We start from the raw sequence: 23,641 nt of genomic DNA on the forward strand, positions 1-23,641 counted from the left end.
TTCTACCTAAGAGGATGATGGGCGATCATTGTATCGTGATTCATGAAAAGCATTCATAAAGCTTCTTTACAACGAAAAAAAATAAAAAGAACCTAATAAGCATATTTTACTCGTCAGCAATTCTAGAAAATCAACGTACGTTTGCAGCTTCAAGAAAAATATCAATATTTATGTAGATAGATGATGAAGTTTTAAATTTTTTGTTGATTTGAAGTGAAAAAAATATTTGATATTTCTAGTTCTGTAATCTTGACATTTTTCCAAAATGAAAACTCAAAATAGTAAGAGGAAAGAAAGAAATTATTTACAGAAAAACGTCTTTATGATAACGAAACTTTGTATTTCATTAAAGAAAATATCAAATGAATATAAAAGATCGCAATTGAAACTGAAATCACAACTTTTCTCATTCTTTTATAAATAAGTACTTTTTCTACAGTTTAATATTAAGAAATAATTATATTTTTACGAATGAATCAGTTTGCAAATTTTAAAATTTCAATTAAATACAAAATTTCTTCGAATTTTGTACAGAATCATTATATTTTAAGGATTATAAACATAAAAAGATTTTACAAGGAATAGACTATTATAGACGATTAGAGCATTTTTTTAACTCTAGTTATAAACAGAATTACATTTTCTAAAATAAAGTTTATCTTCATGTTCTAAAGTTTTTTTTTGTTTGTTTATGTTTGTATTTTTTTCGTTTATGTTTTATGTTCTAAATTTTTTTTTCATTTTTTAAATGAAAATTATGTGAATTCATTCACTATATTTTATTTTCTAAGACGTTATACAAAACTTCATTAAATGTTCAGAGCCTTTTCAGCCTCTTGGTGACATCGTTTGCACTGTTTTATACACTGGAAATGTTTGTTATGATTTCCTCAAATGACTAGTTCACCACTTCGAAGCGTCTGAATCTCACTCTGTTGCCTAAAAATCTGTTCCACCTGAAAATTTTTAAAAAAATCGTTAGATCCAATAAATTTTGTTTACAAAAACGAATTTCAGCCACTACATTAGAAGACATTATTACTATTTAAATATTTAAAAAAATAAAAACCTGATTGTATTTTTTATTTCTAAATATTTTTAGATGGTATTTACTTTAGTACACAATTATAGAAATTCATACTGTTAGAAGAATGATTGATTAAAAAATATTAGCAGCAACTTAATTTAGTTTATTTCGCATTCATAAAGTGTTAGACATCTTAAGATATTTGCTTTAAAATTAATCGAATTTTAAAAACTCTTTTTTAAAAAATTTAATCGAAATAAAGTCAAATTTTCGATGCCGTAAGTCTTAGAATTTATTCAGCGATATTTTTAAATAATTTCCAATCTTGCAACATGATGTTGGAATTAAAAAATTCGAGTCCGATTATGTCAAGTAGTTTGTGGCTACTTTCTTGATGTATAGTTTATCTGTTTGTGGTTGGCAACAATGAAAATGACAATAAAGGAAAGCATTTAAATTTATACCAGTAACAACTCGACATGAAGATGGAAATGGCATTATATGTAAATATTAAAAATTTTCTCGTTCGATATTACAATATTATGGTAGCAAATATATACATTAAACTATTTTGTTTTTAACTTAAATAGAATATCCTAGTCTAGTTCAATCATTGTGTTTAAAAGGATGTAATATATTATTTATAAATATTTAAAAGATTCTAATTATCTTTTCACTATTCTTATTTACCTTAATTATTGCATCTTATTAACTGAAGTAAAATAATAAAATATAAAAAGATGCACGTGGCCATCGAACTGCTTCATATGCTACAACACATGCATCATAGCGTTTGGTCAAAAGGACGGATATTATTTATGACAACAAGAAAAATCACATACAGTGGGTAGAAAAAGTTTCCGTACGCAGCTATGACTGTTAATAAAAGTTTAATTTTTGGCACAAAATATTTTGTTATGAAAATGAAAATTTTAAAATTCGTTTAACACAATTTCATTTATTATTTATGAATATTATAAAGGAAAAACTATGAAGAAAATTAAATACTTAAATTGAAAGAATAAAAAAATGCCACTGATAAGGAACAAAAAAGTTTCCGTACGGAATTTACATAGTACATGAAAAACCTTTTTCATGCTGACCAACTTGCATTTAATGATCGGTAGGCATTCCTTTGGACTTTATCACTTCTTTCAAATGTTGCGGCATAACCCCATCAGTTTTTTTGTTGTTTCTGGAGAAATACTATTCCAAATGTCTTGAATAACCCTTTTGAGTTCAACCTTGTTCTTTGTGTCATATTTTTTTAGTTCACGACCGATTTCTTCCAATAAATGTCCTATAAGGATTAAATCGAGAGACTGGGTAGGGCTATGAAGCAGTTTTTTTAACATTATAGAGACATTACTCTTGACAAATCTTGGAGGTGTGCTTAGGATCGTTGTCCTGTTGAAAAGTAAAGTCCATTCCAATGGACAGTTTATCTGCTTTGGTTAAAACATTTTGCTTTAGAATGTCAAGATATATGTACCTATCCATATTTCCATTTATAAAACATAAATACCCGACACCAGCAGCACTTATACACCCCCCTACCATATTCCAACCATCAACGTGCTTCACAATTCCACATATACTCTTAAGTAACATATGCTGTTTTGATTCCCTCCAGATCATAACTCGACCATCTGACCCACGGATATTAAATTTTGATTCATTACTAAAAATGTCCGATTCCCAAAAAAATAGAGGCTTGCTTATATGCTTCTTTGTAAACTCGAGAGCTTTTTCTGTAGCAGAGACTTATAACAGGCCCCACATCCATTATAATCTTTTTTTAATGACATTTCTCGCAATTTAAGATGCGAATTTAACGTTGTAATTAACCATTAAATCAGTTACAAGTTGAGGTGCACTAATCCGAGGGATTATCTTGCACTTTAATCATGATATTTCTTTTATGCAAGCGGTTTAACTTCAGAGCTCTCCCGGATCGATCTCTATCCTCAAATGTTTACACATCACGGTATCTTTCAATAATATACTGCACTGTAGACTTTGGTTTGTAAGTCATTTCACTGATTTTTTTTTCATAAATAATCCATTTTTTTCGTAACCGAATCACTAACCCTCGAATGGATTTCTGAATTTCCATTTTAAGACGATCAGCGAAACATTGGAATTAAACAACTGTTGTTATGTCGTATTCTTCACTTTGACAAACCATCAAACTTCGAATATTTACTGTGGATTAGTTGTACAGCGCGTCAGGAGGAATTTGCATATTGCGTACGGAAACTTTTTCTGCCCGATACTTCGTTATTTATCTTAAAAAAATTGCAAGCGGACTTGCTGAGTTTTGTAAAAAAGAGAAATTTATTATGAAACTCCCTTTTAAAGACTCATATTAACATTATATAAGTAGTTTATAAAGATAAAAAGCAAAGATTAGAAATTATGCTAGTTTATTTTTATTTTAGTCTTCCGTACGGAAACTTTTTTTATCCATTGTAGATCAATTATTACAAAATACAATACAAGCAAAAATGAAAATTTCTCTTTGTATTGTGTTCGAATTTTTTTTCTTTATAGCACTTTACGAGGAAGTTACATTTATTTGCAAACTGTTGTAATGCCGCCTTTGATATAATTGTTTAAAAAAACTCTGCACCTTTTAATGAAATTTAGAATAAATAACATTTAATATGCATTTAAAGGAGCATTTGAATTTAGAATATTTGAGCTTTTTTTTGAGCACAAAAGAATTAATTTTGTTCACTTTAACGTGAACGCAAAAGTTTCACAAAAATTCCTTTGTTTCTTTATTTTTTCTATATACTCTATTTATGACTATTCGTAATATAAATACATTGATTTTATTGTATATGTTCTACAAGTTGATTTCTCCCCTTTCCGGTGGATATTAATTTGTGCGGAAAATATTATTCACTCATTTTATCATCTTCGCACATTCGAGGAAATGGGCCCGGTAAAAACATTTACTCACCTGCACAAGATTATCACAGATAGAATAAGTTACCAGAATAATTCTTGAAATGAAGACTCCTCTCAAGGGCATTTGGGACTGTAAGTTAACTAGAGCTTAAGCAGCTGATTTTAATTGAGGAAAAAGTGTCAAGGATTCATCTTTCTTTGTTTGCTTCAGATGCAAAATTTCTTAAGGGAACTGGGTCGTTCTCGACAATGAAAAGTAGAGGACATGAGAGAATGGATGATTTAGTTCAATTATAAAATAGTAGAAAAATATTTGCTGCTCAAAGAATTTGCTTTTTGAATGGCAAATTGAATATATGTTGTGATGTCATAGTTTTCAAGTTCATAACCACAGATCAATAAGCCCAGAAAAAATCTTAGTAAAATCACTCCAAAATTAGCTAGATGAGCATGGTTTGATAATTGCAGCGAACTTATTTTTCTTTAAATGCATTAATAATAAAAATTTAAAAAAAATGCATGTTATGAAAAATCTAAAAAAATATGATATTTTGTATGATAAATAGCTTGTAAATAGTAATACTATTAAGCTGAAATAATAAGAATATGCTTAACAGATGCATATTGTTTGTAAATATCACTGTATAAAATTTCATTCTATTGTAATAAATAAGTTGTGACGTGTATCAAAATTTTTTTTTAAAAAAAATGCTTTTTGAGAAAACGGCCAAACATTCTTTCTATTTTACGAGATTCACTGTTAAAGAATAATTTATAAACTTTCGAACTTTTCAAATCTGTAAAAATGATATATTTTTGTAATTTACAAAAATCTTTTTTCTTTTTAAGATACAAATACTCCCAGTGCCCTTAAAACTGATCTTGAAGAGCTTGTGTAGTCAAGGCACATAGCAAGTGTTGCTTGGCAGTGATTACCTTTTTGGGACATAATGATTTCGTGGCAATGTTTGCAATGCTGCAGTTAAGACGTTTCATTCATAATATTTTTCAATAACAGAAGACCTTATTCAAGTTTCAAAAATATATGATACTTATAGCATAAAAGAAATGAATTTCTTGATTTAAGTCAATTATCAGTAACAAAATGCATATTTCCCTTTCCGAATGTCATTTCTCACTTACCCTGGTTCGATATCTTCCTCGGTCCGTTGGCCAGGAATGTGGGGTGGACGGGCTTGACTCGGCTCAAAGGATCCGATCCAGTCTTCATGGGCAAGAAGGCCGCCGGTCTCTTCAAGAAGGCGCTGTTTGTCTGTTCCTGGGGGTGAACCGGATGGTAGCTGTTCATGGGTTGGAACTGGGAGACCTGATGATTCTGAACAAACTGCCTCTGAGGAGGTGACTGGCCCCCTGGCTGCTGTTGAGGAAGAAATCCTGGTCTTGTGTGGGATTTCTCATAGGTCGTAGGCTTCGGTGGTTCTAGAGAATAAAAATTAAAGAGATTTCAATTACCTAATCTGCTATTAAATAGATTATTGTAACATCTACAAATCATATAATCTTTGTTTCAATAACTTAATATGGACTGCGTGCGGCAGCATTACTTTTAAAAAAAATGTACTTAGATTTTTTTTTTTTTTTTTTTTATATATAATGCTGCCATTCGCAGGCTACGCAGAGCTGTCGAAACAAAGATTAAATGATTTGTAGAAGTTATATGATTACTTTTTTCTTATTCAAATTTTCTTTTTCTTAAGATAAATACATATAGATTTCTGGAAGCACACAGGTGCTGCACAACATAATATGATTTACAATATTCAGAATATCGTATGTTATTACTTTATATCGTATAATATCGATCAATATTACAAAATGTCTTAAAGCACGTCGTGTTTGCCTGGAAGATGGATTTCTTGTAGTGATCTGATGGTTAAGTTTCTGGCCCCTTAATTTTAAAAATCCTTATTTCATTTGCAGTCATAAAAAGCATTTTAAGCATACCTTATACAATATACAAATTTTTGAATGAGTGAATAATTAATTTTTAAAAATTTTGATCGAAGTATTGTTATAACTTTGTGATAACGGTTAAGTCATTTAGTATTTACACTTAATTTTACTTAAGACAAATGTCCATTAGCAGATTGCTGTATTATCGAGTTCTTACTGCTTTTATTATTATTTGACAGATAAAAATATACATTTATATTGAAATTTCTCCAAGTAAATCAGCAGTTTTTTTTCTTCTAAGATTGAATTCTGTGCTGCATATATATTTATACGGCGTACATAAATTTGATGAAACGTTTACAAAATGGGTGCAGAATAGTTTATTATTGAAATATTAAATTTACATTATATATTCTGGTAAATAAGCTGAGAAATATTGTAATAATATTTTTTTTCATTTTTAAGACATCGTATGAATAATGTCTTAAAATCAACACAACTACTGAAGGAGTTTCTATAAAACTATATTTTTCTACATAAAACATTCTATAATTTTTGATTTACTTAAAAATTTTTTTTTAAATTTCTATTCTATATTTTATAAGAGGCAAGTTTTTAATCTTTTTTTTTTGTTGTTGTTAACAAAGCACTAAAGTAATGTTAAAGTTACAATAATGCAAAATTTAGCAAAATAATGCGAATTATATATTTCTGTTCTTAATAGTGATACGATGCTACCGAACTAATCTATATTAGAAAGTTTCTTTACACGATGAAGAGAATATATGTAAAACAATTAATTTTACACACACACACAATTAATTAACACGGCTTTAAAATCTAACAATTTGGCGAATCATGCACATGAAAATTTATCTAAACAATTTAACAGGAATTAAATTTAACTAACATCCCTGACGAACCAGCTGGCAGCCAAAGGTGCCTAATCTTTAGTATATTTAACAAAATCGTCGATAATTTCATTTGATTAAGCAATATATCGAGAAGTCTTCCGATATTGCTTATTTCGGGGTCCAGAGACTAGCAGCTCTTTTCAGAAGATTTAATTCCGCAAAGGGATGATGCGCAGTAAAACGAATACATTTCTTGAATTTTTTTATCGGCATTGACCTTGACTTTCATCCTGTTCGACGCGGTTTCCTCCATTTTCCTTTAATTTGATAAAATAAACATCTGCAGGCGCATGCGCAAAGGCATGAACAGCTCTCACATCTAAGAATTGATAATAGTTTTTTTTTTTCTGTTTTGTATGATTTTTTTTTTTGTAAATAGAATAAATTATAGTCTTTTAAATTAGGTCTAATTTTGCGTCTCATTTTGAAGATCCGCAAAAGCTATTTTGAGATGAATATTTTAGTTTTGCATCGTGGTTAAATGATGAAGAAGATATCTAAATCTCTATTCCCTCTTCCCAGCACATTCCTTCTCCAAATTTCTAAAACCACAAAAGCCGAGGGCGTTTCACTAATGACAGTTTAAAGAGGCGTTATGAGTACAGGAGGAATTCTGGTGAAATTAAATTTAGAATCCAAGATACTTATAGCGAATATACTTCAGAATTTCAATTATCATCCGAACTTCCTCTAGCATAGCGATTGGAAAGGCAATTTTGAGGTGAAAATAAAGGAAATATCAATTTATGTATCACATATTTTAAAGCCAGTTGTAATAAAAAGGACGGAGAATGTATATTCCACTGAAGCAATATTTCAGTTAATGATTGTCTTGTCTTACCAACACGAGTTACATTCTGTGGAACATTTTCTTCTTCGTCGTCTTCTGCAGTTCCAGTGATTTTTTGCAGCGTCTGGAAGAATTTGGATGGAATAGTTTTACTGTCTCGAATCCCGGTGAACCTCACGTCTTCGTGAAAGTTGTTGTGTTTGCCTGGAAGCAAGGAAAAAGAAAGATGTAATAAGAACATATTGCGTTTGTCGTAAGCAAGAAAGCAGCAGCAAGATGTAACGAGAGCATAAAAATGTTTTTTTTTCATTCTCTTATATTATCAAAGTATTAATTTGTATTTTCGTAGTATAATTTTTTGCTTGCCAGGGAGCAAGAAATGTTGTGTTTGGCTGGAATCAAGTTAAAAGAAAGATGTAGTGAGAACATAAATATTTTTCTTCATTCTTTTATATTACGAATTTTATTCAAAAGAGACACGTAATAAGTTAAAAATCAATTTGACGAAGCAATTAAATACAGATTTCACTTTCTAATTTGAAAGAAATAAATACTTTGCGAAAGTTATAGATAACAGTAGAATGTCATGCCGGATGTATCGTATCTCTTCCTTTATGGCCAATGATTTTCACTTTCATTTTAACTTACAAGTATGTCTTTCATAAGGCACCCAGTCGATGGAGATTTAATTGCCTCATATATGTACTTTAATGTTGCTAGGTGTCTATAATATAAATATTAAATCTATGTGCTGAATTTTATCCTCCTAATTCTCTCCATTCTGTAGTTGAGTTAACTTATATTTAAACAGTCGGGCAGACATCCATAGAATGGATTTGCTAAAAAATTCGACAGAAATCTACAAATTTGCAGTAAAAACCATGTGCAAAATTTCATCTATTTAATTTAAAGCGTTTTTGGAGTATCTCATTTCAAAGTAATCATTTGCATTAACATGGCAAGATATTTTTTTGTAATGTGTCCTCTTAAATTTAAACATAAACTCGCTTGTTTTAGACCATACAATGTGCGAAATGCATTTCATTGAGATTATATTTTTTTTATTTTCTCATTTACGGGATATAATGAAGAAAAATTATTGTAATTAAAAAAAATATTTCAAAATTTTAAAAAAATTCCATGTTTTAGAAATTTTCGCGAAATTGACAAACTTATTTTTAGAATTAAGTCTTGCTGTCGTGTGACTTTATGAATCAAAATAACTCGAAAATGCAACCGGCATGTCATTTAGTGTGGAATTTTTAAGCTGAAGTTACAGATATTTATTCAGTTTTGAAAAAAAAATCCATTAATGACAAGTGTGTTCATCAATGGGAAGACTACCAAACAAAGATGATGACTCCAAAAGGCAAACAGCTAGATGTTTGAAATCAAGCACATGTGCATGAATCATTAAAATTGCAGATCTGTATCGGATTTTGTATCCGATCTTTCAAAGAACCTATCTACCTAACCATCTATCAGTCTGTGTATCTTTGAATCTGAAAGAACGTGAAAACTTGGAACCCTATCAATATAAAAAAGTGAAAATAGTCATGCGGTTTGGGCCCTATTGATTGAAATGGAGACTCCTAAAATTCATGCTAAGTTTATTTACTTTATCATTAACAAAGTAAAAAGAAATGATTGTAATCGTCAAAAAATTCGAACTCAAGATTTTGACAATTCTTTATGTTTTAGACCTCCCCTGAGTTCGAAAACACATTTTTGGAAAATGTCTGTTTGTCTGTGACAAAGATACTTCAAAAACTCATTACGCTAGAATAGATGAAATTTGGTATTTGGCGTTTATAAAATTATGCAGATTTTTGTCAAATTTTTGAGGAAGTTTGTCTCTCCGACAATTTTAATACAGGTTAACATAATAACTACAAAACGAAGCGAGCTAGATGGTTAAAATTCACTACATATATTTAATATCTACAGTATAGACACCTATCAAAGTTTGAGCTAAATCGAACAATGGGTTGACCATCTGTCGGTCTGTACTTTCAGGAGTATGTAAACGTAATAACTCGAAAGCGAAATGACTTAAATATATGAAATTTGGTATATGATTTATGATAAGGGACAGTACTGTGTAAAATTTTGATTTCAATCGGTAAGGGAAAACGTGTCTAAAGCACAAATTCGATTTTCGAATTCTATTAACCGCATTCCGGGGATTAATCGCCAAGGATAACATGATAGATTCAGTAAATATGCCAAATTCACCCCAAAGCATAATATTTCGTCAATACTTTGCAAGGCTTTCTCTGTCTTACCAAAGGTCCATAAAGTTTTCGGGGATGGGGGATAACACTTTTGTTACACAATATGAGGGAAAGTTTAGGGAGACACTCGCGCTGATTTTCACTCTATCTCGAAACACAATACGTGCAATATTGTTTTAATATGCTCTGAAATCGATCCATCTTCCCATATTCTTCTCCGGTCATTTCATTTTGAGCTCTTTTTCCTTTCTTTCATAACAAATATTTTATTTTAAAAAGTCTCATAATAAGTCAAAAGGGACACTTTTGCAAAATTAATATATAACGGAAGAATGTCATGTTAGAATTGCCCTACATCTTCCTTTATGACTATTGAATTTTCACTTTCATTTTAACTTACTTTATTTAACTTTCATTTTAACTGAGAGTGTCTTTCACAATTCAATCAGTCGCTAGAAATTTAATTACCTCATATTTGGTTTTTGTGCATTCTAATGTAGATAAACATCTCTCTGACAAACATTATGTGTTTCCTTGCTCTAATGAATGATTAAAAATGAAGGTACGACTTCCAAAAATACTAAAGGTGCATGGAATTCCCCAAGTAATATTGGTTACATTAGAAATTGTTAAAATATTTCTTGAGCAGATAAGTTATTTTTTTAAATAAATAACTTTTCTTCTTTAATATCAGTAATACGAAAACTTCTTTTAGCTATCAAAATTTCACCGATTTTCAAATTGATTTTTTTGATTCAAATTATTATTCACAGAATAGATTCTTCAAATTGGTTTTTTTCAGAATAAAGTACGCATTAGTTCGAAAAAAGTTAATGTAACAAACTATTTTATTTTACGAAGTAAAATAAAATAAAATATTACATTAATTTATAACGAATGTAATAAATTATTTTATTTTAAAAATATAAACTTCTATTTTAATTGTTCGCGCAATTATTTTTAAAAATTCACAATAGGCCAATTATTGTGACCTATTAATCCCAGCATTAAAAAGAATTATACTTAAAAATTTGTCGTTTATATTTTATAGCATATTTATGTTAGGTGATCGTTTGATTGTATAATAAATAAAACAAAAATTCTCTCAACACCAGCATCTTTTTTTTAAAAAAAGAAGTAATTATGCAAATTACGAATCTTTGAACATTAAAAGAAAATCGAAAATTAATTCTAATAATGAATTTATTTATTCAAGCTGAATATTGTTGATTTCTAATTATTATATAAACATTGATCAAACAACTTCGAGCAATGACGTACTTAAAAAAAACATAAAATAAATTTATTCCATTCTTATAATTAAACGTTCATAAAGAAATTTTTAGTCAATAGCAAAATTAAAGTTTAAAAAAATGTATAAATGTATATACGAATAAAACAAAATATCTATTCGACAAGATAAATATTGATAACTAGTTTTATCTCCTTCAGAGACTAACAGATGGCGCTGGCTTTTCATTTTCCCCCACTGAAGTTAGTTTTTAGGTTCAACTTTAAATTTAGAAAAATATAATATGAAATAAATTGTGTTTTATTATATATTATGGATAATGGGTTGCACTTCCTTAACCACTTTAGGTACTCAAATCTGCAGATTGCATGTAAATAATATTTATTAGATTTAAAAATAATTCCATTTTAATTCTTTCGAGTCTGATGGGATACTTCAATACATATATATATATATATTGTTGGCGTTACAATGCAATTTTTTATAATTATATATTTAAACTTTTTAAAAATTCAAATTTAGAGCGATTAATTGAATTAAATAAAAATGTGACATTACAGGATCAAATATTTGTTTTGCAATATTTTTATATGCTTTTAAATTTTTCCTAATTTTATTGTTTGGTATTAGAAAATCATATTATTAAAACAAATTATTTTTTAAAAAAAACATTACATAAATTTTTAAACAAATTAAATAAAAATTTTCTTAAAACCATTAAGTTTTTATTCACATTTTTTCTTTATATGATATCGCCAGATGCTCCATACTTCAAAAAAAAAAACAACAAATAACAATACAGGCTTAACAAGTGTACTGCTTAAGTAATCAGACGATTGCTAACCGACAGTCGAAAATTTTCCGTTACTCGAAGAAGTTAAACAAATTGAAAAGCTTTAATGTTGCCACACACAGAGTGTCTGAAAGTAAAATTAGCAAATAATATTGTTTTAAACTCATTTGCTGTTACTTTAGTGTTAATTAAAGTTTTAGTTTTCCGTTTCTGTCACCATTTCACCATCAAATGCAATATAATTTAAAAACGTAATAAAAAATTTCATTAAATATTTCAAATAATGCTGGCAGAACAAACCTCATATATCTTGGTTAGGTGACTCCCTACCTACCAATCACAAAGCGAATAAAACACAATGTTTACATACTTTTTTTTACACAATAGATAGAAATACAAGCAAATGTTGCATGATTCACGTTTTCATGATACACTAATTATAAATTACAATTGTTTTAGAAATGCAAGAATTTAAAGAGTGACTTTTCCGATCTCAAAAAACAGCAGTTTAGGTACAATAAATATGAAATTTCCTTTTTTGAAACAAAATAAAACGTATAGAGCATTTCTGAAACCAAATTTAAGTAATAATAAAAACGAAAATAAATCTATAATAAGAATAACGAAGTACCGAATCATTCTTCTTCAAAAGTTATACTCAAAACAATCTCTGCTTCATTGATGAAAACAAGATTCATAAATATCAAAGAAAATTATGTTAGATAAAGAAATGAAACATTATATGATGGAATATAATCATCGTACGAATGAAGTAACGAATCTTAAATTAATCACAATATTAGGATTTAAATGCATAAGCTAATTCCAAAATTATATAAAGCCTCCCTGTTTTTTTACAATATATATATATATATATTAGATTTTTATAATTAGGGCTAATTTGATATAAAAGTGTCGAATATCAATTATCTATAAAAAGATTATACATTAAAAATTACTAATACAAACTAATAGAAAAAAAAAGGAAAATCATTGGCAGGATTTAATAACCATTCTGTCAGTCATTAAACTATTTCTTCATAGAATAACAATTCTTCCGATTCTAAAAGAATCGTATTTTCTTTTTCGATATTTTCCCAAAGAGTTAATTAATATCTATTATATACATTACATCATTTTGCTAAAAAGGTGTTGCAGGAATTTAAACTGTCGCTACCTTTGTGAAAATTCTTCTTTGACATGAAGAAGGTGGATAGTATGCAGACGATAATTTATTGGTCTGTCTCAAAATCTATAGGTTACTTAACTTGGGAAAAATACCCCTCCCTCCTTAACCACATGTGGCAAGAACTTAATTCGAGTGGAAAGAGGAGTTAAAATGACTCATTTTAACATTCCAGTGTTCAGATTTATTTTACAAATATGACCATTTTATTACCATATTAATTTTGTACCATAAGACACTGAATTTTGCTTTAAACAATTTTCACTTTCTCGTATAAGTATGGAGTGTTGTAATCACCAAATCATTCAAACTCGAGATTTTGATTTCTGGTGTTTTAGACCTCTGAGTCCGAAAAACACATCTTTTGGAATTATATCTGTTTTCGAACAGATAACTAAAAATTCTTTAAATTCTAGATCGATGAAATTTGGTATGTGGTGATCTTAATTTGTTTCAAATTTTGAGTAAAATCCGTTCAGCGGAAATCCGTCTGTCCGGCTGTTCTAATATGACACGATAACTACAAAACGAAGAGAGCTAGATGGATAAAATTCGGTACAGAGATTTAACATATATAGTGTAGACACTTATCAGATTTTGAGCCAAATTCAACAAGTTGTCTATTGCTCTGTGCTTTCAGAAACGTGTAAATGTTATAACTCAAAAGGCAATGACTTAAGTGTATTAGATTTGATATGTGATTTTATGACTACAAATGTAATCCTGTGATTGAAATGTATCCTCGATTTTTGGATACTTTTAAACGCATTAGTCGCCAAAAACTCACCAAGATATCATGATAGATTCAGTAAAAATTCTGAATTCACGCCAAATGTTAATATTTCGTTAACTATTGTGCTCCAATGCCATGCAAGGCTTCTTCTGCGATAATATCTTTATTAGAGAGTATGCGAGAAAGCTTTGAGGAGACAACTCCCGCTGGTTGATTTTATTGTGTAATTGTGTTGTAAGATGGCTTACTTAATTAATATCATTTCATTTGAAACAGCCAGAAAAAAATTTCTAGTGCAAATGTATGCGCAGTAGTTTTGGTTCAGGAATATGTCCATTTTTACCATGCTTTCGACTATTTTTGGATTAGAATAGACGAGAAAATAAAAAGGATATTTACCTTTAGGCGAATTGTCTTCATCGGTGTCAGTAATGATCTGCAGCACTTTGAAAGCTTTCGACTGGGCGACGCCTCTGTTCGGTTCGTAGTCTTTGTCGTCGAATTTGTGATTTCGAGGCAGAGTGGCGGACCTGCAAAGACTAAAACATCAAAAAACCGGGTTTTTATAGAATGACCCATATTTCTTACATATATATAATAAATATGTTAAAAAATTATAAGAAAAATACAGTTCGATGTCCAAAGAACCGAATTCCCCTCTTCACCCCCTGAAAGTACAAGCATGGATTTAGATTTCTGATAAGCTCCTACTGAAAAGTCATGTCTGAAATCGGAATGACGTTCACACAGTCGCAACGACAGCTACGTGATGAAAACATTTACTAACTCCTGACCGATTAATAATTCTACCATATTATAAGTCTAGCAATATTATATAAATTTTTATTGTGCACTTTCAAAATTTATAAATTATTTCTTTAATAGCGTTCAGCAGTCATTTAATGCTTTATCTTCGTTTCAATTTAATTTTTAAAATTTCCAATGAATAAATAAGTAAAAAATTCTTATATATTGATAAATTAATTTATATAATTGCGTTAATTTAAGAATTTAACATGTCACTGCATTAATCATTTAATTCCAGTGAGAAGTGGGAGATGAAAGACTTTCGAATACAGTGTTCCTCACCATTCTTCCATCTACATTTTTAATTTCCGTGTGTTTAAACAAAGAATGCTTTAGCAGACATAATATTTAATGAAATGCCTATTAAAGGACAATTACCGATTAAAAGAACAATTTTAATTTTGTATTTCCTTTTTGGACTTTTAAAATTCACCATCTCATTTTTCAAAAAGTGCATTTTCTTTTCTTGAAAGCCAGCAAGTTTTTTTTTAAATCGAAAGTACGTCGGTTTTTGAGATTTGATACCAGAGTCGATATTCCTTTCTCCAAAATATTTATTTTAGCCCATACCAGAACATACAACTTATTTTGAAAATATTTTCCCAGCGAAATTTTTTCCTTTTAATTTCAGTGTTTGATTGCCAGGCATATGATAAATTAAACCAGCTTCAGTAACTTTAAAAATGTCCTTTCTGTTGTATAATCCTGGATGGTCTCAGACCGCGCCTTTTTTTTCAATTGTTGGCCACTAAAGAAAAGTTGCTAGCGGACTCCCCACGATTTTTTTGCATATAATGTTGATCTTTTCCTTAACTCTATCCAAATATCCGTCCTAGCACACACATACACACACATAGAGAGAGAGAGAGAGAGAGAAAGAGAGAGAGAGAGAGAGATTTCATCAAAATGCTTTGTTAACTCATGTACCTTCGCTTTGAGAATAGCTTCCATGATTTTCCATGATCAGCTTTTGCAATTTCTTGATTCCATTAAGATTTCTTTTACAGATGAGATTATGATGCTGCCATTTTTTAAAATGGTAGCAACTATAAAACGTTTAAAGTAGAAAATTATCTGCAAATAGCAAATTGATACTCGTAGTATTTTTATTCCTTTAATAATTTCCAGTTTACCCTCGTTCGGCAATTCTTCCCTTTTTCTAACACCAATCACTTCAAATCTATGCGATGACCACAAGTCGAGCAACAATCAATAATAGGACTAAAAGTAGTCAAAGAATAACTATGTGACTGTTGAATGTGGACAAGGGCAAAGGTGAGCATAAATGTCTATTTATCACCCTTTGATAAAATTATTTCTATCAAAGGAACAAAATCGAAGGAATATGTCCGAAATCATTGAAAATCTTGTAGAAGAACTGAAACCAAATTTGATATGTTAGTTGATTTTTCTCTATATCCGAATTCTTGGCTTTCAAAGATTGTTAAAAGCACTTCAAAGTCCATTAGTGACATATGAGTTCGGTTTGAATCTTCGAAAATTTTATTATAATTTAATTTTTATATCCGGAGTTCGTTTGTGCCGAATTCCGATTGCATTTTAATTGAAGAAAATATGCTGAAACTTTTTTCTGTGAATAAACAGTTTAAATAAACCTCTCGAATGAAAATTTGAAATCATGAATGCCTTTTATATATAATCTGACATGACGAAGAATTGCAGTTAACTTTAATTCAACAGGAAACTACTTATAAATAAATACTACCGAACATTAAAAATAAGATTTTTGAAAAAGGTTCCAATTTTTCGTTACCTCTTATCGTTCGCCACGAGCTCGGCCTGGCATTCGAGGGCCTCGAGCGCGTTCTCCATTGAATACATGTCGAGCGGGGTGTTGTAAGTGGGCATCACAATCACCTGCTTGGGCGATTCGAATTTCGGCAGTCCGTCGTTGGTCATCTCGGCCATTCGTTCCTCGGAGTACCTCTTCTTCCTCTCCAGCCTCTTCTGGAGGCGGGCGTTGAGGACCTCGTTCAGATTCACGCCGCCGGGGGTATAGGTGAAGGGCTTCTTGTCCCTCTTCAAGGAGGCCAGCAGAGCAGCCGGCATGTTGGCGTACTGCTGGGCCATCATCTGGGGTTCGGGAGAAGATGTGGAAGTTGTCTAATGAAAAGACCGAAGAAAACTCTGTGAGTATGATGTTCGGACATTTTTTTTTTGTAAACTTGCAATGATAGCTTTTCAATAATGACCTATTGGGATCCCAACATCTCCATTCAGTTGTACATGCAAAGTATTATTGAGAATAGAGACATCTTTAAGATCTGCATTCATGAAATATCACAGATATTTTTATTTTATAGTAAAGTATTTCTTAAAATTCCTTCAATTCGTTTTGTTTGATTAAGATGTTTTCAAGGCATGACCAGTTTGGAATTAACTCGCAAGAAGGCTGCACGTGTTGTTCGCAAAGGTCAAATAATAAAGACGCTAAAAACCACGTTTTAGCTTTTATATTTTCCAAAAAGAAGAGTTTCTAAAAAAAAGTTCTAATTGAATATTTTTAAGCGACTTGGAGAAACTAAAGATTCTCTGGACTTATAGGATAAAGTAAAATTGATTTTATCTCTGGAAATGAAGAGGCACCAAAAAGTATTATCATGTATAAATTAAAAAGAAAAATTATTTTTTCATCAGAACATAAGTAAAACTTTTCATTAATGAGAAATCGATTATCAGATGTAAATACATACCATATCTCTTATAAGTCTGTAATCACAGTATGAGTGGAAAATTAGATGATCGACTAGTAAAACATATTGTAAATAAAAAATAAAAATAAGAAAAAAATATGAGTAACTAGAAAATTAATCTCGAAAAAGAGTTACACTTTTTTAATATTACTTTTATAAACATAAAAAAAATGTCTCATATATCTAGATGCAAAAATTTTACATCTTTCGTTTGCACAAGTACAATTTATGAATAACTAAGAATTTAATTTTCTTTTTATATATGTACTTTGACTACAGGCATTTCGTTTTGTTTGATTTTAATACTTTTTTACATCGAATATTACATACATCGAAAATCTCTATATATGCAACTCTTCCAGTAAACTTGATTTCCATTAGAAAGTATATACGTATCAAATGAAGTTTCTATATGTCGATCAAAACAGTCTTGTTATTTAATTTAACCTAACTTAATGTGCATTCACAGACTTAATGTTCTAACGAGAAACCTAACAGCTGAAGGAAATTACATCCAAAATATTCTAATCGGCTTAAAGATAATTTTTAATGCTCTTGAGTATTATCTATTGAACAATTAAAATGTAGAAATATTTTAATTTATTATTAACTGCTGGAATTTTAGGATAATAAAAATCAGATAATATTTGGGCTTTGAGTATTTCAGCTGTTGAGAAATGTATCCATTCTCAGAATGCAAATTGTCGTATAAATGAGATCTCCAAATATTGAACTTCCATACATTGAAACTCTCTATATATGAAAATTCTTTTCAAGAATCTTGAATTCAATAGAAAAATAGTATTTTATGTATATGAAATAAAGTTTCTGCATGTCGAACCCAATTTTCACGTAAAAATTCATGTATAGTTCTTGCTCTAGAAAAGATGTTCATTTCGTTTTGATTTAAAAAGGAAAATAAATTAAATAAGTGAAAAAAGTGTTGCATTGATACTCATTGTAATAAAAATTCCCGAAAGATTGAAAATTATTTCCGAAATTATACATATAAACGCTTATATGTTATTTATAAGTTATATGTTAGCTTCATCTTCATAAAATCTTTTCTTAACTTGGAGCTAGAGTTTTGCTTTGAATTCAGTTTAGTCTTAGATTTTTCTTAGTAAATATAATATTTTGTATAAATACATTATCTTATAGTAAAGATGAGGCAGAAAAGTATGAAATTTTGACAAATAATACATCTGCAATTTTAAAATTCATTCTTATTTTAATATTTTAAACATTTTGTTTCTTTTGTAACAATTTTTTTTTTTTTGGTTTTGGTTTTCTTTATTTAATTCTAAACAGTTTTCTTTCGTTCCGAAAAAAAAAATTTTTTTTTTTGTAATTATTTATAGAAAGAAATGATGAAAAATTTGAACTGTATGTTTCCGTATATTGAAATCGCTACATACCAATTTTTTTAATAAACCTCCAAATTCTGCACAAAGAGATTCAAATGTATACAACCTTTTGCACTTTTATTGATAATATTTTACTGTCAAGTTTTTTTTCTTATATCACGTTTCCAGAACGAGTTCTAATTTTCTTACTTGCAAATGTAAAAGCACAAATGATAATATTTCTCTGATATATTCTCTGATAACACAAATGATTTTTAGAAAAGAAACTTGAAAACAAGGAAAGTAAAGAACTTTTCAAAGTGCACATTGGTTCATGTATCGATACTCAAAAATGTGTAATGATCTTAGGAATGCCAACAGATGAACCAAATTCCCAAAATAGTAAACATTAGCTTGGAATTATCAAAATTCCCTTCTTTTTACTGTACTCACTGAAACTGGCGAGTCTCTGACTCCGTTTTCTTTCCCTGGCGGAGAGTTTTGGTAGGTCGTGGACGAGACGTTCTCCGTAGTCCAGTTGTAACCCCATGGGGACGGTCGGGTGTTGAACCCGGCGAAGGTTCGAGCCTCCATCAGACGATGTTACCTGTTGAAGAGAAAGATTTGTAAACAAACAGCATTAAATAAATTAGGCCAGGACTTCTTTTTTTTCACCCCTTTCTCAAAGGTAAAACATTTCGCGATCTCATTCCCATTTAAAAAAAAGTCATAGTCTTCCCGAAATACAAAATGAACAAGAAATGAAGCATCAAGGATTATTGATGTGAAATTTAATATACAGTACACTCCCGAATATCCGGCTTCCGTAGTATCCGACTTAATTTTATCATAATAAACGAGGAAGGCAAGGCGTTGCATTGGCATCATTGCATTCATTGTCATCTATTAAGGACTTTTTCTAAAGCTAAAAACTGTAACTTTTGACTCTTATCTCAGAGTTACCTTTTTTATATCTGTTTAATCCTTTATCAGTAGAAAATAAAATCAGTTTGAGTCAATTTTCTGAAGAATTAGGCCTACAATTTACATTAATGTTTTGCTTATGTTTTCTGCATTTAAGTTAGTTAGTACAGAATGTATGTTAAAATGTGAACTATTTATATAGTTTAATTTACCTTTTTTTCTAATAAATTCTTGAAACGTGCAGTGCAGTATGTAAGCATATATAAACTACCAGTATAGAACCTAAACTCGACACGTTACCGACAACTGCTTCTATGATTCATCAGGCCATGGCCGTTCTCATATTCTAAGTGGCTTGAGATAAATGAAGGGCTTAGTATCAAATAAGAAGTGAAAAAATACGTATTGTAACAGTGAGTTTTGGTATACAAATTTTTTATTCTGGTATTGGGGGATAAAGAAATGAGTTCATAAAACTCCGTCCTATCCGGCTTTTTTTGTTATCCGGCCTGCCCCCTGCCACATTAGGCCGGATACTCGGGAGTGTATTGTAGTTTAATTAATCAGTAAATTTTAATGAGTTTCTTTAATTCAAATGATTGTATTATTTTTTGTAGGGAAATATAAATACAAATATAAAAATTCGCGACATGAAAATTTTCTAGATTCCTTTATCGTTCCGGGAAATCCCCATTTTGGGCTGCGACCCGTTTTTAAAGAAATTCTGTATTAATACATTTGCCAATTCCAACCTAGTGTGATCGTAAAAGAAATTGGACATGCATAGTAATGCAATTTTAAACTATGCTCCAGGTTAAGGATTTCAAATTCCTAAATTCGAACAACAGTTAGAAGTTGTAATCTGACATATAGAACTGCAGCCGGATCTGCTTCATAAAAACAGATAACTTGGAATGCAACTATTAATTTTGGAGAAAATAACAGTCAGAAAATAAAAATATGCCACTGTTGCATTACATAAAAAATAAATTTAATTGTAATATCGTTATATTCATTTTGTCTTCCCTAAAAATGTATTTCAATGGTTCAGATCGCGTTTTTTATTGATATATCATGGCGTGCTATGAATAGATAATTATAAATCAGTTGTTTTCGACAAATTTACGAATGAAAGATTTTTTTCATGATTTTGAGAGATGTTAATGTTTTATTAAAATCGTTTACAACATTTGCGATTCTAGGACAAACACTACAAACAAGAGAAAATTTCGATGTAGCATGTTGCATTAATGCATCTTTTTGCGGGCTTGCCAATATTTTAACAATTTGATAACTACCTATTCGTAAATATTATCCTATGATATGAATTATAGATATTTCCTGCAGGAAACTGAAACTTGGAACAGGTTAATTTCATCTGAAACTTTAAAAATATGTTGTTTTTTTTTATTAAAAAATTTATGTGTAAAAGGGAAAAAAATATCTTCATTAGTGAGTCAATATAATATTTCATCATGGAACTTTCAGTCATAATATTAAATGACATAAATTATTATGATAAATCATAATATTTAATGAATGTATGTAGTAGTTATTGAATTTGAAATGAAGTCTACAAAAAAAGTCAGGTTCGCTTCAATTATCGTTATACACTGACTGCAACATCATTAGTTTAATAGCCTGAATACTATTGCTGGCTCTTATTATTGAATACTTAAGCATTATTTTTATTTTTAATTTTGAAATTTAAATAATAAGAATATTTGAAATTTAAAAAATAAGAATATTTCAAATTTAAATAATAAAAATTTAAATTGCAGTTATATCCGGCTAATAGTAAAATTATCCAAATAGGAGATTTTAAGAAATCTTATCGTTTTCAAATGGCCTCAATCTGTAAAAAATAAATAAATAAAAAATAAAAATAGAACAATTGGTACTTAAAAGAGCTGAATTGGACAATAAGATTACTACATAGATGTTATTTAATAATGACTCCCCGAAAAAAATGCTTTTAAAATAAAATAAAAAGTTAAAAAATTTATTTAAATATTCTTTTAAACTAATAATTCAATTTAGTTATTCAGAATTCTAAGATTAGAGCTGTAGCTTCAAATTAAAACATCAGAATTATTTCCCAAAAAATTATCATTCTTTCTTTATTACATTTATAAGAACCTCACAAATGTTAATCCTATTAAATAAGAAAACAAGCAACTTAATAAAACTAACGCAAAAATCGATTTAAAATATTATACAGATTTTGTGTTTTAATGTATACATTTCATGATGGGAATTAACATCTCAAAATTCTGTTCTGTATTGAATGTAATAACTATATTTTATTAATTTTGAAATTTTACCCCCCCTAAATATATATATATATATATATATATATATATATATATATATATATATATATATATATAAAGCTTTTGGAGATTGAACATTCAGTATTGATAATCTTATCAACAAACTATCTCTTCAGTTTCTGAGATGTTCTTTCTTTCACATGAAGTTTCTCATTATAAAATTAGCCATCATTCATTTTTAATACAACGTTGTGTTTGTATGATTAAATCATGATCTATAAATCAGAATCAAATAAATTATATTAAAAACTTTTTTCAGGATCTAAAAATAAATATGTTCAAGTTTTTTTTCCTTCTTTTTTTGTATTTTATTTGTTTCGTTAAATGTCAGTTACTAACTTTATAGATTATTTAAGACATTTCAACAATCATACTTTGAATCTCAATGTTATCCTCAGAAACGCCACCTTTTTAATGAAATTCCACAAAAATTATTAAAAAAAGATTAAAATTCAATTTTTCTTAATGGTTAAAAGTAAATTAAACAATTAATTTCAATATAAAGGAAATAAAAAATAACAAAAAAGTTCTTCAATATTCAACAAAATTGTTATTTATAATAAGTGATTAATGTAGTTTACAGGAAATAAAATATCATCTTCGGACTACTTAAATTAAAAAGTTAGGAAGGATTAAAAAAACTGGAAATTGACTGTCTTTCACATGCAATTTCGCATCGAACAATTAACAATTAGTTAAACTATTAATTTAATATAAAGAAAATAATTTAAAAAAGAATGTTTTGATATTCAACAAAATTACTATTTATTGCAAGTGATTTACTACAAAATTACTATTCATGTAGTTTGTAGGAAATAAAATATCATCTTCTGAGCATTTAAATTTAAAAATTAAGAAAGATTTAAAAAATAGGAAATTGATTTCCTTAGGCACAAAATCGCGCATTGAATCAGAACATTTCTTCCAATGGAAAAATTAAGGATAATTTAAAAATTATATAAAAAAGTTCAAAATATTTGAATTAAGTCAGATTTATATAATATAACAAATACATAATTTTTTTTGTTAAGCTTGCTATAAAAGGTAATTTTGCACACATTAGTCAAAGACTGCGGTTTTACATTAGAGACAGAATAAGTAAGGATAGTTCCTGGTTAGTTAAAAAAAAACTATTTTAATTCATCACATGCAAATGTAGTTCACGAAGTAAAATTCTGACACGTCACTCTGCACAATCACAGAACAAGCACGATGATGCCATTCAAGTAAACAAAATGTTTCAAAATCTGGGAAAAGTTGCTATGTTATCTAAGCCAATCCTCGTCTTTTCGTAACAGGTTGTCAGAAACTTCCCAACTCGCTTAGTCAACGGATACCGGACTCGTTATGGAGGTGGAGAAATCCGACACCTCACCTTCTCCGAATCACCAAAGCTATTCTCAACCGCTTTCTCTCAGACACAACTTAAGAGTTGAAATAATGCGACATTTGCAGTTCCCTCTCCTACTCCGGCCCTAAAATACTGTTCTGGAACCGAGTGGAGCAATGTTCCGAGAAAGTTAGTTTTCTGGGCTTCTTGCACCATAAATCTCGCTCTCGGAAAAATGTATCAATCCATTTTTCTGAAGCAGTGGTTGTAAATATTTGCCTCCAGTTCCAGATCCCTGATGATATTCTAAGGGCTCAGAAACAGGAATGTCACAATGTTCAATTGCGTGGGTGTTCTTTTGAACAACTGTGACCGGGACGGCTGCCAATGGCTGGTTGCCATTGGCAGTAGCAAAATACATTTCACCT

At 29.4% G+C, this 23,641-nt stretch overlaps 1 protein-coding gene across 2 annotated transcripts in view; it reads right to left on the reverse strand.

Moving 5' to 3' along the window:
* Window positions 1-764: 764 nt before the first annotated feature.
* The window catches only part of LOC129988239 (uncharacterized), a 48,292-nt gene continuing 25,415 nt past the window's right edge, over window positions 765-23,641 (reverse strand). Inside the window, exons 2-7 of one of the 2 annotated variants that reach the window (XM_056096414.1) lie at window positions 19,080-19,233; window positions 16,341-16,690; window positions 14,159-14,289; window positions 7,613-7,765; window positions 5,087-5,383; window positions 765-956 (exon numbers count right to left, since the gene is read on the reverse strand). In XM_056096414.1, the coding sequence (XP_055952389.1) occupies window positions 940-956; window positions 5,087-5,383; window positions 7,613-7,765; window positions 14,159-14,289; window positions 16,341-16,690; window positions 19,080-19,220 (1,089 nt within the window). In that variant the 5' untranslated portion in view covers window positions 19,221-19,233 and the 3' untranslated portion in view covers window positions 765-939. Of the gene's footprint in view, window positions 957-5,086; window positions 5,384-7,612; window positions 7,766-14,158; window positions 14,299-16,340; window positions 16,691-19,079; window positions 19,234-23,641 lie in introns of both variants that reach the window. The other variant, XM_056096413.1, reaches the window with a different exon arrangement.

Source organism: Argiope bruennichi, chromosome 10 (assembly GCF_947563725.1).
Source record: "Argiope bruennichi chromosome 10, qqArgBrue1.1, whole genome shotgun sequence".
Taxonomy (NCBI): domain Eukaryota; kingdom Metazoa; phylum Arthropoda; class Arachnida; order Araneae; family Araneidae; genus Argiope; species Argiope bruennichi.